General features: G+C 41.8%; 1 protein-coding gene across 1 annotated transcript; it reads right to left on the bottom strand.

The window, feature by feature from the left end:
- Nucleotides 1-12,977, bottom strand: ccdc3a (coiled-coil domain containing 3a). The gene is made up of 3 exons (XM_049566714.1): nucleotides 12,215-12,977; nucleotides 11,524-11,701; nucleotides 1-2,542 (listed from the first exon to the last, which is right to left on the bottom strand). Exons 1-3 carry the CDS (start codon nucleotides 12,619-12,621, stop codon nucleotides 2,237-2,239), a joined length of 891 nt encoding a protein of 296 aa, XP_049422671.1. The 5' UTR covers nucleotides 12,622-12,977; the 3' UTR covers nucleotides 1-2,236.
- Between the last annotated feature and the right edge of the window lie 2,484 nt (nucleotides 12,978-15,461).

The raw sequence follows: 15,461 nt of genomic DNA, 5'->3' as shown, positions 1-15,461 counted from the left end.
TTCATCCAAGTTCAATTTTATATGCGGAAAAAACATTCATACAAAAATATCCATGTACAAGCTGATGTTCCAGACTTTAAAGAGCTCAACTTAATAATAAATGAACCTTTTCAAACATCCCAGAATTCTCATTCTCAGTTGCACCACTCACTGCTCACAATGTCAGTCAAAGAAACAGTCACAACATCATTGCTTCAACAGGCCGTGAAAACATAAAAGGCATTTTTGAATTTGTCTTTTTTTGTTTAACTTCAGTTGTGTGGTTGCTGCAGGTTGTCCTACAATATGTGTTGCAAAAAGCTGCATAAACTAAAGACTATAAATGCTACTACAACTCATTCAATGACTTGAAGCTGTTATAATCAAAATGTTTATATTAATGAGTCAAATTAGTATGTGTATAGTGAAAAGGGCTGCTTATAGTGAGGTACCAAAAGAGAATTATCACCCAACTCTGCAGTTCCACTCAGAGCATTTTAGCATCTTTCAGCTCAAGTTTTGTTTTTCAGCCTGCACCTTTAATGTTTTGATTTAATCTAATCTCTCTCATCAGTGTTTCCAGTTGCAGCCAGGGGCTCTTCTCTGTAATAAAAGAATAGGTACACCACCCGTCCAACACCGAACAACAAACGGATTAAGTTAGCAACTAGCCTACGAACAAGTCGAACATTTTCCAGCTGAAGACATAGATATTTTTTTTCACGGGCATTCACCAGGTTGCCAGAAGCAAAAGTTCAAATGAATACTGGATGTCTCACCCCAGTCTCACTCTGAGGTCATTGACATATGGCGCTTGGGCAGTTATTTGTAGCGTCAGGTACCAATAAAAAAAGGTGTCCTTCAATGTCGGCATGATACACAGCCGCTTGCCATTAGAATTTAACGGGGCCCAGTGGTGTCAGATGGAAATGCGGCGGGGCAAGATGAAAAGTTAAGGCGGCATAAGTCCCAGTGGGGCAGGAGGGAAGGGTAGTGGGTGGGTTCCAACAAACACTGACTTTCAACCAAGAGAGTGGCGTTTGCGTCCTGTAAGATTGTAAAGCCAAACCCTGTTCTTTTTTCCTAAAACCAACCATGTGTGTTTGTTGTTGAAGGGAAAAAAAATGTAAATTTGCGGTGTTATACCAATGTAGTGCACTTATTTTTAAAGAGACTGTATGTAAACGTTAAATTTTCTGTGTATTTTGAAAGAAGACAATGCATGTAACAGGCAGAACTTGACACAGAGTCCCAGAACATCAACAACCAGCGCATCCAGGGTACCTTGCATGTCGTATCTGGATGTCAAAAATCCATGACCAAACATCATGGACTTTCGTAAGGGACCGCTTGTTAACAAGTTACTCATATCAACCTGAAAGTGATGCAACTCAATCACAAGAATGGTGCTGACATTTTAAGTTTTTGTTACAATTGTTACATTTGTACATTTTATATATAGTGACTATGTTGAAACTTTATGTTTCTTTACATTACAGTGCTGTGGTTAAAGTGTGGTTAGGTTTTGGCGCAAAAACCACTTGGTTAGAGTTTGGAAAAGATCATGTTTGGGCTTAAAATATCCTGTTCGGTCGCTAACACAGCCATGTTGCAAACTGTTGTTAAAAAACGCTCACTTTTACTGCCTAGTTGGTACTCCATCCGACTTGTAAAATAGGTGGTGTACCCCTTTCACCAAATTCTTATTTCTCTCTTCTCGTCTTGCTCCAGCATAAATGGACCTATCCAATAGTTTTAACATATGAACTTCTTTTATGTAGGGTTGGGGAAACCAGCACTCCAATAAGCTCCTGCCGTCACTGTAACTCTTGTCACTCACAGCTGTGCTTTGTATTGGAGCAAAAACACATCCTATGTGATCACGGCCTGAGAGGAGCATTGAGCAGCAACTGAATCCAGTTGTAGAAGGCAGCAGAGCTACAGTGCTGCTCCACCTGTGAGAGTAATCATCGAGAAAATAAATGTTTGATTCTCTTTCAGGAAACTTCTTGAACTTTTGTCAGTTGACCAGGAATGATCCTGACGGTCACTCTTGTGTGATAGCAATCAGGGATACAAAAGGAAGGACTAGTTTATTTACAGGAAAGTTATCGAGATTATAACTTTAAGGTGTGTTTACTCATATGTGACAGTTGCTATTTGTTTGTCCCTTACATAGAGACCGCCCAGCAGTCTCTCGCTCTCCACGGCCAGTTTTCAGTCCAGGTGGGTGGAAGATTGGGGCAGGTGGGATTCGTTAAAGCTGCATTCTCTTGCGTATCGTCGTGCTTGCGTATCGCCCTGGTGGAGGCTCCTCCTGTGTTATGGCATTGAGGTGATGCCCCGCCCTCCGCTCCGCAGCCTTCAGCTTCTCTCGCAGCTCCTGCGCCTCCTGCTCGGCCTTGCGCGCAGCCTTGCGGGCGTTTCTCAGAGAGCGCTTCACCTTCCGAACGCGCTCCTTCAGCTGCCGGTTCCTCCTCTCCGCAGCGGCCAGGCGCTCCTGCATCTTGCGGCCTCGCTCCTCCTCCTCGAACAGTGCAGCCTGCACCGAGGAACACAGCAGCTGGAGAAAGGAAGGAGAGGGAAAGTAAGTTAACATACAGCAAGGGTTGTTTTCTTAACAGGCAAAGCAAACTGTTGTAAACCGGCAGTTGCCATCTTGTCAGCTGGTTTTATAGTGTGGGAGCACTGGTGATGTGGGTTTCCCAGCAGCCCCTTTGAGAAAATGAGAAAATCGTTTTCCCTTTGATGTCCACAGTACGGTTGCTTCTCCCCTACTCTTGCTTGTTCTCCTCTGCAAAGAAAACCCCACTTGTAAGGAGGGAGGATGGGGACATAAAGCGGAGGTCCTGACCCTTGTCATTTACATTTATCCCCACGGGCTCTCTACCAGAGCAAAAACACTGGGGGACCATGTTTATGTGTGTCTGTGTAACATAAATGTATCACCCCATGGACCTCCCTTCTCTCCCTGACGATGCAAAGGTCATGTGCTTGGGTAGACCAGAGCTGACCTCAACCAGCAGGGTTAACAGGGGTGAGTGCCATTGTAGTCACAGTGGAAAATGCATGTGTCTTCATATATGACAGCACTTTGTCTGACGAGTATACAAACCTAGCGAAACCTGTGGCAGTACTCTTGTCTGCTTCTCCAAATTGGGGGCATGCCCACCATCATTTATTGTAGGTACTGCACTGACTATGGATAAGAAGGTCAGACAAACCAACTTCAAAAAATCCGAACTGTCCCTGTAATGCTAATTGTACCTTGCGTCCCACTAGCATTTTGCTAACAAACACAGTAGAATCAACAGCACCAATATGACCAGAACTCATGTGTTGATTGTATTCTGTATTTGAGTCAGTGTACTTACTTGGATATTTTTTGCTTTGCTAAATACACTGAAGTAACAGACAGTATATTAATGATACTTTTTTTTCTGTCTCTCTTGGCAATGAAGAACACATTCACGTCCTGTCAAAAGAACTTGCTGTGGCCTGTTCACACCAGCCTCAGATGGCTACAGAATATGATGTTAATGCCCTCAATACTTACTTTCAAAGTGTTTCTAAGGTGTGTCTTGGTGCCAGTTTTAAGAATTAGATTTGCCATTTGAGCAAATACACTTGGCCTCATTTTTGCCAAGGGCCCGATGAGAAGATAGATGTCACTCTTGTGTAAATATTTAGTTTAATATATAATGAGTAAAATGTACTTTTCATTCTAAAACATTGAGATATGCAAAAATTTAGCATTTCATTGGAGCTTCTTTTTACGGAAGAAATAGTGTGAAAACTGTTAACAGTGAGGTCTGTGTGGATCATTCAGTAATGACAATACTGTTGCTGGAAAGAGGGGTTTTGACATGCAACAAAGGTCTCCGGCTGGAATTTAACCAGGGGCACTGCAATTACATGGTATGTGGCTTGGTCATGGTCTAGGTCAAGGGAACGCCCTGCTGTTGAATTTTTAAAATGTTATTTTCATTTCTTGCTGTATGTTTCCTTCATATCCATTTTACTGCAGTGGAAGCATCCTCATCTCAAAGATGAATAAGGCATGGACAACCCGAACCTTTTTCTTTTTTTTTTTTTTGTAATTTGGGTGAAATGACCCTTTAAGGGAAATCTTTTCCCACCCATTTATCCAAAAATTCAAATCCAGATTATGTAACACTGGTAAATTTTTTTAGAGTTTGAACCCTTTCTCATGCTCATAGGAAGGCTCTCAGCAGGACGGCCCAACACACACTAACACTCACCACCTGTCAAAACATCCGGGTGTTACCTGCCTGCTGTTTAGCATCATCTGTATAAACACAACTTACGGGACATGTGAAGACACACACATGCATGTACAAAATGTCCTCATATTCAAGTCTACAAAAATGTTAAAGAAAGACTGAAGAAGAGCAATGGAGAAGGACTTTTGGTTGGCCTCAAGGATGTTCTGGCAAACCATGAGACGTCTCAGGGAGGGAAGCCAGGGCTTGCCTCAGGCTGTGCTCAGCAGAGAAGGGCAGCTGCTGACCCAGACTGGGGATATTGTCAAGCAGTGGAAGTAGTACTCTGAGGTACTCCTGAACCTGGCCATCACATCCTCTTTGGAGGAGGCAGAATGTGAAAACTCTGGGGAGCGCTTGTCCATATCCCTGCCATAGGTCGCTGAGGTAGTCAAAAAGCTCCCCAGAGGCAAGGCACCAGGTGTGGATGAGATTTGCCCTGAGATGCTGAAGGCTCCGGACATTGCTGGGCTGTCTTGGCTGACACGCCTTTTTAGTGTCGAGTGGAGGTTGGCTACAGTGCCAGTGAAGTGGCAGACGGGGGTGGTGGTCCAAATTTTATAAAAGGGGACCAGAGGGTGTGCTCCAATTACTGGGGTATCACACTGCTCAGCCTGCCTGGGAGGCCTCCAGGGTGCTGGACTGTCGTGGTGAAGTGAGAGCTGAGCTGGAAGGCAAGGCTTTCGATTTACTGGTCCATCTACATCCTAACCCTCACCTGTGGTCATGAGCTTTGAGAAGTGGCCAAAAAGAATGAGATTGTGGATACAAGTGGCCGAAATGAGTTTCCTCTGGTGGCTGGGCTCGGCCTTAGAGATAGGGTGAGGAGCACAGACATCAGGAGGGAGCTAGGATCCCCTCCTCCTTCGTGTCGAAAGGGGTCAGTTGAGGTGGTTTGGGCATCAAATTAGGATACCTCCAAGGTGCCACCTGTTAGAGATGTTCCCAGCACGTCCCACTGGTAGGAGGCCCCGGGGCAGACCCAGAACACACTGGAGAGATTACATATCTCATCTGGCCTGGCAATGCCTTGGGGTCCCCCAGGAGGAGCTGGAAAGCGTTGCTAAGGAGAGGGACTTCTGAGGTGCTTTGCTTGGCCTGCTGCCTTGGCAACCCAGCCCCGAATAAATGGATTAAAATGGATGGATGGATGGATGGATGGATGGAACCTTTGGTCCAAAACTATCAAGGCTGCAGAATGTCAAGAGTTAAAATGCATTTAAAGCTGCGCTACACAACAGATAAAACGACTGCATGTAAAATGAAAAGAGGCGCTCATTGTGACAAACCCAGGTAGCCTAATTATCACCCACCTTTGCAATTTCTTTTCGGCGCCATGGAGCATTTTAATATCTTTCAGCTAATTATTTTGGTTTTTAGTCTCACCACTCTCATCATGGTTCCCAGCCTCAGCAGAAAGTTGTCACCACCGTTAGTTAGTAACTGTTAACAACAGTGGAGCATTTAGCAGCTAACGAGCCAGATGTTTCCTTGAGGAGTTGGTGAAGACCAAAACCATGCTAAAAAGACAGCGAATACTGGACTTACATTTGTATTAGGTAGCCAGAAACACAACTCCAGTGCTGTGCAGTGTTGCCCCGTATCTGCTGGGCAACAGTTTTACACTCTTACACATTTACTGTATAAATTAACAGTTGCTGCTAACATGATTGCCATGTCAACTTCATAAGGAGAAAATATGTAAATGTTTTGCCCTGTGTGGCCAAAACATTGACTTTCTACAGGAAAAATATTAACAACATTCAAAATAGTCCTGCTAACATGTAACAGGTCAATAATTAAATTAACATAATTCTCAATACCAATTTTTCTACTCATCATAGCATGCCTGATTTCTTATGGTCATCTGCTCCAGGCACGCTACTGCAAGTGTTTACATTACATAGCTTGCAATGCTACATGAAACTACATGCTAATGTCAGAGAAACCTGTAAACTTTGTTTCTGATGTTGTAAATGTCTCCCCAGTTTCTTATCATATTCCTGCTGGACCATGTCTGGATGTGTTTGAAAACTTTTGTTTGTGATTTTCCATGGTAGAAAGCGCCGCTATTCTCTGTTACAGTCATTCCCCAGCTGCGAGTACATTGCTAACGTATATGTAGCTACATGCTAACAAGGAAAAAATGTAATTTTGGTTATTCTTTGTGACAGTCATTTCCTGGCTGCAATGACGGTGCAGAGACGCTGAGATACGGACGACCTGGAAACAATGATGAATCATAGGAGACTGGGCTGTTTTCGGAAAGGGGGCTTAAAGAGACAGACGCTAAAGCTGAGCCTTCACAGACAGAGGGTGAATACAGGTGTTCCAGCACAGACTGTATGAGGAAAATAGAGTGTTTTTTGACCGTTAAAACACGTAAACATGTTTTGTTAGAAAACTTAAATACAATTATGAACCTGTCATCCGTAATGTTTACCATTTGCTGTCAACAACAGAGAGGCAAGGGTTAGATGGATTCCTTTAGTTGGATACATCTCTACGTTGCCCACGTTTCTACCTCTCCACACATTTATATTAACAAAACTTAATACTGGAACTTTTATGTGAGGAATAATGAAGAAAAGATATTGTAAACAGATGAGAGAGTAGAGGGTTGTAGGGGGACGTGTGTATGTCTGTGTGTTTCCAGCCTGACCTGACTGCTCGTTTATTTCTACAGGCTTTTGATTCGTTTTTCTGTCTGTATATAGAGACTCAGCATGAGTCCACCCCACTCACACACACACACACACACACACACACACACACACACACATTCAGTGCCTTTAGAGCTTCACTATTGACGTCAAAGAGACAAGCCAGGATTTCTCCTCTTCTCCTGAGGTTTTATTTTGCTTTGTGTGTGTGTGTGTGTGTGTGTGTGTGTGTGCGCATAGGGATGGGTGATTAGAAAACAGACAAAAAGAGGAAAAAAGACAGAGCGAGTGAGCGATGAAGAGATAAAAGAACAAAAGGGAGGCAGAGGGAAAAAGGAAAACAAAGACGAGACAGACAAAGTTGGAGCTTTAACTACTGAGGGAAACAGGCAGACGGAGTTGTCCTCCTTTTATCCCTCTATGCATCCACATAAAATTCTTAATGAGAGTCAGAAAACATGTTAAAGGTGTTTATATGACTGTTACTACTGTAGCGTTCCCCTGCTGTGGTCATGATCAAATCATTAGGCATGTAAACATGGAAATCTGCTGATGGAGACATAGGCCTATTCGAGGAATTTGCCTTCATCTTGTAGGTGAAGGATAAAGGACCTGAAAGAATATCAGAAATTAGATGGGATATCTTTCAGGGGTAAAAAGAAATCTGTATTAAACAGATGAACAACCGGCTTACAGCAGTGTCGTGGTTAAAGCTGCTCTGAGTGCTGCTGATAAGAGGAGGCTTTAACAAAAGCTAATTGAAGGCTCTGGCAGAAAAGTGGAGGAAGTCTCCAGTTTATCCTTTTGGAGGGGCGTCTGGTTCCCATGAGGCTGAAACCAGAAGCAAACAACCTCCCAGCTCCAATTTTAAGGGATGTTTTGTGTTTAAACTCCAGCTAAATCATGTCTCAGAACCTCAAAGCACTGAGAGAGGGATTCAGCCAAGGAAACACCTCCGAAATCCTTTGGCAATAGATAGATAGACAGATAGTGAAATTAGACATCAGATCTTGTTGGTTTTAATTAAATTTTAATTACAGTGAGGCAAAATGGAAGGAGAGAAAAAGAAGAGAGATTTTCTTTTGTCTTAAATCTGATACAGAAGGCAGAGAAACATGGACGGGTAAAGAGAGGCATGAAGAGGAAGAAGAGGGTCCTTCCATCTCATCATCCTCCATAAATACCTAGAGCAAAACACCTGTTTTGTCCCAGCCGCCCTGGAGGTTGTGGCCTCTACGTGCGAGTGCATGTCCTCTAAATGAACAGCGTCTTTAAACCCATCATCACTGACCTTTGACCATGAAGCTCAGACCCTGCAGGTCAAACCCAAAGAGAGCTAAGACACCAGACCATAACACCTTTCTTGGTTCAGTTCTTCAGTTTTGACTGTCGACAATAAACAAATGCCATAAATCCATTTAGGAAACAATTAATCACGTCATTCTGTCTGCTGCAGGTAGCGTTCAGGACAGTCAGGAGCAAGGTGCAACATCGCTAACAGGTATTGATCTGAACAGTGTCTGTGACACTCTACACAAATAGGTCCAAATGTATTGATCTTCCATTGACTTTCATGATCCTAATGATGCTGTTGTGTGATGTTTTTTCAGTATGACTTTTTCCCCAGTTCTGGATACAACTTGAGTCATATGTTGGGGCAAGTCCACGTCAGGTCAATGGGGATAAGTCCAACGCTAAGGCTCAGGTCAATGGAGATTCATCAAAGTCTAACATCAGATCAAAGGAGACCTGTCAAAGTCCAGGCTCATATCAGTGGACACAAATCTAACAAAAAATGCAAGTCAATGAAGTTACTTAGGGCAAGCCCAATTCAAGTCTCAAGTCCTTTGAGACAAGTCAAAACCCGTATGGCACAAGTGCAAGAAGCTTCAAGTCACGAGAGACAAATGGAGGTAAGTCCAAGTCAAGTTTCAAATAATTGTAGAAGTGACCATTTTAAGTCTCAGGACAATGAGACAGGTGAAGTCAAGATTCATTTGATGCAAATCATGTCTTGTGTTATTCAAGACAAGTCGTTTCAAAATTCACTGATAACAAGTCCAAGTCTCAACTCGGCGGAGAAAAAGTCAAGTCCAAGGTTATTCATAACAAACCCAAGTCAAGTTTCAAGTCATTTGGGACCAATTCCAGTTAAGTCTCAAGTCATTTGGGACCACTTTAAGTTAAGTATGAAGTCACTGAAGTAAGGTTAGGTCAAAATTAACTTGAGAGAAGTCCAAGTCAGCTCTCACAACAGTGGAGACAAGACAAGCCCAAGCTCACTTATAATGAGGCCAAGTCAAGTCTCAAGTTATTTGGGACCAGTTCAAGTCTCAAGACATTTGTGACCACTTCAAGTTAAGTCTCCAGTCACTTAAGTAAAGTCAAAACTAATTTGAGACAAGTCCAAGTCAACTCTCGCATCAGCGGAGACAAGTCAAGCCCAAGGTCATTTATAACAAGGCCAAGTCAAGTCACAAGTAATTCAGGACAACTTCAAGTCTCAAGTCATTTGGGACTGCTTCAAGTTAAGTCTCAAGTCACTGAAGTAAGGTTATGTCAAAATTAATTTTAAACAAGTCCAAGTCAACTCTTGCGTCAGTGGAGACAAGTCAAGCTCAAGGTCATTTAAAACAAGTCCAAGTCATGTCTCTAGTAATTTGGGACCAGTTTAAGTTAAGTCTCATGTCAATGAAGTAAAGTCAAAATAGTTTAAGATAAGTCCAAGTCAACTACTGAGTCAATGGAAATCAATCTAAGTTAACTCTTTAATCATTCATGACCTATCCAAATCAAGTCTCAAGTCAACTGAAACAAGTACAAATCAAGTCTCAAGTCAGCTGAAACAAGCCCAAATCAAGTCTCAAGTCGCTGAAATAAGTCCAAATCAAGTCTCAAGTCAACTAAAACAAGTTCAAGTCAAGTCTCAAGTCAACTGAAACAAGTCCAAATCAAGTCTCACATCAACTGAAACAAGTCCATTTCAAGTCTAAAGTCACTGAAATAAGTTCGAATCAAGTCTCAAGTCATTTAAGACAAGTAAAAGTAAAGTTCTGAAATAACCAATATTCAGTGAGGAATGCAAGTCAATTGTTAGTCTTTCAGGTCTCCAAATGTTGACCATGATATTAAGATAGAATGTTTTTCTAGTTAGTGTGAGGTCACTTCAGTTCAAAATGCAGGTTTGTGGCCATACAAGGTCAGTCACTATCTTTCTTATATTGTTCCAGGATTTAAGCAGCCAAGTCTTAGTTTTTAACTGATAAAGTCAAGTCTCGAGGAAGTCAGCTCTAAATTAAGTAAAATCTTAAAAACACTACAGTCCAAGTCATGCCTCAAACTTGTGACTTAACTCTTCCCGGAGTCTCAAGCCTACAACAGTACCACCAAATTAAAACATCTTCGACAGCTAAACAGATGCCCTCGTTTCAAACTGAGGGCAAAAACTTGTTCCATTTCCAGCTGCCGTGTTCTGTCTTGTCTGACGTGCAACCTGCTCAGCTCACTCAGAGAAGGAGCGATAATTAATGCAACAGATTTTTCTTCTTCTGTCGACAAGGTTTGGCTTATCTCTGATTCCAGGTCAGTAAGCTGTTACTTCAAACTGTTGTAAATCAAAGCTGCGGACTGACACACTTCCAAACTGCGGCCTGTCAGAGATGTGGATTTTCATTATCTGACCTTTGACCTTTGGATGGTCAGTATCCTGTATGCCTGAGGAGCAAGACGGAGAGACCTCGACCAATCAGCAATTGCTTTGATCTTCAACAGGCTGGGAGGTGATCGCATGTGACCAATCACATGCTGGGAATCTTTTAAGAGTATAATCAAGTCTTCTGTGCATGTGTGTGAGTGTTCTTGTTTTTTTTGTTAATCCTTTGAAGATAAGAACAGTGAGGTGATATTTTTAAATGTGTGTGTGTGTGTGTGTGTGTGTGGGTGTGTGTGTGTGTGTGTGTAGCTCTGCACTGTGCCAGAGGGTAGTTAAACTGTGTTTCTACTGATCCTCACCACATTCCTGTCAGCAGAGTCACAACTCAGCTCAGGATTAGGTGTCCACACACACACACACACACACACACACACACACACACACACACCGTACCTCACTCTGCCGCCTCACTTTTCCTCCACACTCTGCACTCATATTCACTTTTTAGCGACAACTGTATATGTACATATTACTGAAAAAGACAAAACCTTAACAATAGTTCTTGGCCGACCCCCCCACCTCCAGTTCCCTGCACCCTGCTGTTTATCTGGACTGCTAATCTGTTATCTCCATGGTAACAAGATGGTGTCGGGTTTGTTTACATCCTCTGTAAACACCAAAAAAAAAAAGCTGACCTGAGTGAAGAAGGAAAGATTTTTTTTTTGCTTATTTCTTCAGAATTTAATGAGGCTGTACAAGGATATGGGAGTCATTTTGTTTTCAAGGAAGCAGCAAGCATCACTATGGCAACCACCTCTCCAATCATGTTGCATGTCAGTCCTCAGGGTTACAATTCTTGCTTTAGTTTTAGACATTCAAAGGGAGAAAAGTTGCACGATAACACACAGAAAAATGTGTGTGTGGTGGAAACAATGTGAAGCCCTACCCTACTGTCCTCCTGGGTGTCCCACTCAGGGCTGAAGGTGTGGAAAGGCTGGCTTCCTTGGGTGCAGTTGGAGAACTGGAAGAGGCTGGAGAAGGTGCGTCTGTTATCGGATGTGTCGGGAAAGATGGCGTCCTGGAAGTTGACGCCATGGGGGAGGATGTTGTAGTTCTCGTCCATCCTGCAGAGGAGATAAACAGGAAAACTGAGCAGAAAGCTGAGGCTGCTGCAGGAGTTATTGGGTTGTGCAGTAGCTGTTCAACCAAACCAAGTCCAGCTTTGTATGTTACATTGCAACTGCATTGCATAGGTTAGAAATGCACCATATTTACTGTAATAAGACTGAAGTTTGCTTTGCAGGTTCTTTGCAAAATAGCTATAAACACAGCTGTCAGATATGTAGTGAATAAAAAGTACAAAATATCAAATCTCACTTGATAGAAATACTTCAGCAGTCTGAAGTGTATACCTCAAAATTATACTTAAATACAGTAAAAGACAAAAGACAGAAACACAGAGGAGTTATTAGAGTGTTAGTGTCAAGTTGCTATTTTGCAAAACGCATTTCTGTCTGGTAAAAAGTTTTATGGCAACAATAAAACTTAATTATAGTCTGCTGTGAGTACAGTTTGAATTAGTGTCCAGCTGTCTGTTGAAACAATTTGGATAAATGCGTCCATGCCTTTGACCTCACCTGAGGAAGAAGAAGTAGGAGTAGTTCTCCATCACGGTGTGGGACTGGCAGGACAGGTATCCCAGCCCGGTCAGGTTGAGCCTTGATCCAGTCGGCACCTCCAGCATGCTGCCCCAGGCCTGGTCGCACAGCAACTCCACCTCAGCAGAGTACAGCAGCCCTTCCTCCGCGCCCTCGTACCCATACCCGAACCCGAAGGGCAGCGAGTTGTAGAGGCTGCCCGCCCCGCCGCCCAGGGGCTCCCGGTGGATCGCCAGGACGCGGGCGTACACGATGATCTCCGCCAGCTCCGCCCGGCAGCCCTCGCTCAGCGGCCGCCACTCGGAGGGAAGCTGGCACCCGTGCGTAAAAGTGTCCAAATGCGTAAAAACGCCGAACGCTGCGAGGAGGAAAGCTGTGGAAAACATCCTGAAGCTTCTGAGAGTTTGTAAACCTTGTGGTGATGCTTTAGTGGAGAAAAATAAATGTTCCTATTTGATCCAAACTGACTGTTTAAGCTGAGTGTCAGAGTCCTCAAGCATCCAAGCTGCTAAAAGTGAGTTGGAAAAGCTGCGTTTATAGAACTAAACTCTTGATGGTCACCTGGACACTTTAGGATGCTCCACTTGACCAAAAATTGGTGAGTAAACCTGCACAGACTCAGATCTTCTCACCTTCACACTCTTAAAGAGAACTCAGCAGTCATGGCCATTTGCACAAACTACTCCAACCTGCTGCAGCGCTCCCAGTGTTCCCACCTCATCTGTCCGCTGTGGGAGCGTCAAGCTGCACCAGAGCGCACGGGTGCTGCGTTCAAGGACTGATGTGACGCTCCGACATTTGCAGGTTTCATTTGAACTGATTGGGGCGCTCAAGTGCTATCTAGTTGTAGAATTAAAAGGTTGCTAAACTTGATACCTGTTATGTCCGTAACATTGTAAAGCAAATGGTATATCAATGAATCGTGATTTAGTTATTTTCTAAATGTAACCAAATTTAAATAAATGGTGACGGTGGCTATTTTGGCAAACTGCAAGCATTTTTATTTTTATTTTATTTTATTTTATTTTATTTTATTTTTGCTTATTTCCACCAGTGTGATGAAAAAATAAATCCTGTAATTTATTATAATGATAAACTTTCTGAAAACAATGACTCGCTTATTTTAGAATAAAGACATAGTATCCCAAAATAATGATAAACTCTCAAATGAATTACTTGTTTATTTAAAGATAATAATTTAGTATAATAAACTCTCAAATTAATAACTTTGTATCTCAAAATTATGACTCAGTAACTCAAAAAAAAAAAAATTGACACTCACACTAACACTGACACTCAAATTAAATACTTGCTTATTTAGAAATTATGACTTAGTACCTCAAAAATAATGAGTTAGTATCTCAAATTAATGACTTGCGTATTTAAAAATAATAAACTCTCAAATGAATAACTTAGTATCTCAAAATTATGACTCAGTAACTCAAAATAATGATACACTCTCAAATTAATGACTTGGGTATTTAAAAATAGCCTAATAAGTATCTCAAAAATAATGAGAAACAATACTATGTCAATATTTTCATTAACTTATTATTTATGAGATGCAAAGTCTTTATTTGCAAAAACGTTCTCATCATAATGACTTAGAGAACATTTATTTTCTCATCAAACTGGTGGAAATGGGCTTCCACAGCTTTGGATGCAACTCTTAAGAAGTTTCCATTCTTCCGGTAGCGCCCTTGAAAGCATCCAAAAGGATCAGAGAGGGAAAAAACTATCAGTCCCAGTCAAATAGAAAAGTGGGTCCTACTGATGGAGAGCTGCCCTGGAGAAGTTCTTCCTTGAGGAGGTTCCAAGTGGATAATCTGGATGAATTTCACAATGACATCACCGATTGATTACAGTAGTCAACAGTGGGACACATGAGATAAACATTAGGATAATGGCAGTCATTATTCCTGTGAATGAGCATGCAGCTCAATGGGCTATTAAATCTCTACTGCGCCAAATACAGAAACCATGATGCTATAATGACCTGTCAGCTGCTCTTGTTTGAAATGTTCCATGAAACAGCAGAAAGGTTGGCCCTAGAGTGAACAGAGCTTGTGATACACTATCATTAGGACCTGATTGGGGATAGTGTTGCTACCCAAGCAGTTTTGTTTCACCTCAGCCAACATTTCAGTAGTGGTAATGTTTAATTTTTTCAGTTTTGCTAAGAAAACACTGCCATCTAATGGACACTGGCAGGGACAGCGTGTATGTATTTTCATTTTATATAATGGATTATCTAAATACATAAAATAAATGCTTTTGATATGTTAGATTTGCCTTAATGGGTTGCTTTTTACTCAAGTTTGGACTAAAGCAGAAAAAAAAGAAGGGCTTATTGTGATTCAATAGTGACCTTGATGTGATTTTGTAAACAATATTTCCATCTTTTACACCAGGATATATGTTAATAATTATAATTTATATTTCCCAAGATCTAAACAGATGAACGTGACTGTCAGGGCGTTTTAGGGAGTCTCCAGTCTTTCCTATTTTGTTTTCAAAGAGCAGCAAGGTGACTCCTAAAGGGAATTCCCGCTGTCAGCTGATGTCCCGCCCTCAGCTGACAGGCTAACACTGATGTGTAAAACATGCGGATGGATCTGGCGCACAGCGGCTGTGTTCATCCGCAGCTGCTGTTAATCACAGTCAGATCTGCTCACTGCTCTGCGACGTCACTTCGAGGAAATGAAAACCTTCGTTAGAGCCACTGCGTCGAGCCAGCGATGGTTAGTTCAATGTGGACAGGAAGCACTGAAAACAAGCTTTCAAAATAAGAGCTTAAACTTGAAGTTGATTAAATATAACAGGTTTGTAAGACCAATTAATTGTTATGGTAGTCCAATGGGGATTAGTAGAATTAAAAAAAAAATCAATCAATCACTCCATTAGTTTAATTTGTCACATGAAATCATCATGGGGTGTATCATTTTAGTGAAATGTAATCTGGTCAGTGCCTTCAGTTTTTGCCAGTTTGTGTGTTTGTTTGTTTTAAATTCAACTGTATTGAAAACAGTGAATAAAAAAAAAAACTATCAAAAAAAATTAAACAGAGTAATGATTTTGCAAATTTAGATTTGTGTAAATGAAATTAACCTTGCAAGATCATGAGGTTTGTCATAAAATTCAATTAATTAACACTACTTTCAAAATAAAAAAAAATAACATCTTGTGAGACTGAACTTAACAGTGACCAGTTTTTCTAAAAATATAT

The sequence above is a fragment of the Epinephelus fuscoguttatus genome, linkage group LG22 (genome assembly GCF_011397635.1).
Source record: "Epinephelus fuscoguttatus linkage group LG22, E.fuscoguttatus.final_Chr_v1".
Classification (NCBI taxonomy): domain Eukaryota; kingdom Metazoa; phylum Chordata; class Actinopteri; order Perciformes; family Serranidae; genus Epinephelus; species Epinephelus fuscoguttatus.
This window is presented reverse-complemented; position numbering and strand designations above follow the sequence as displayed.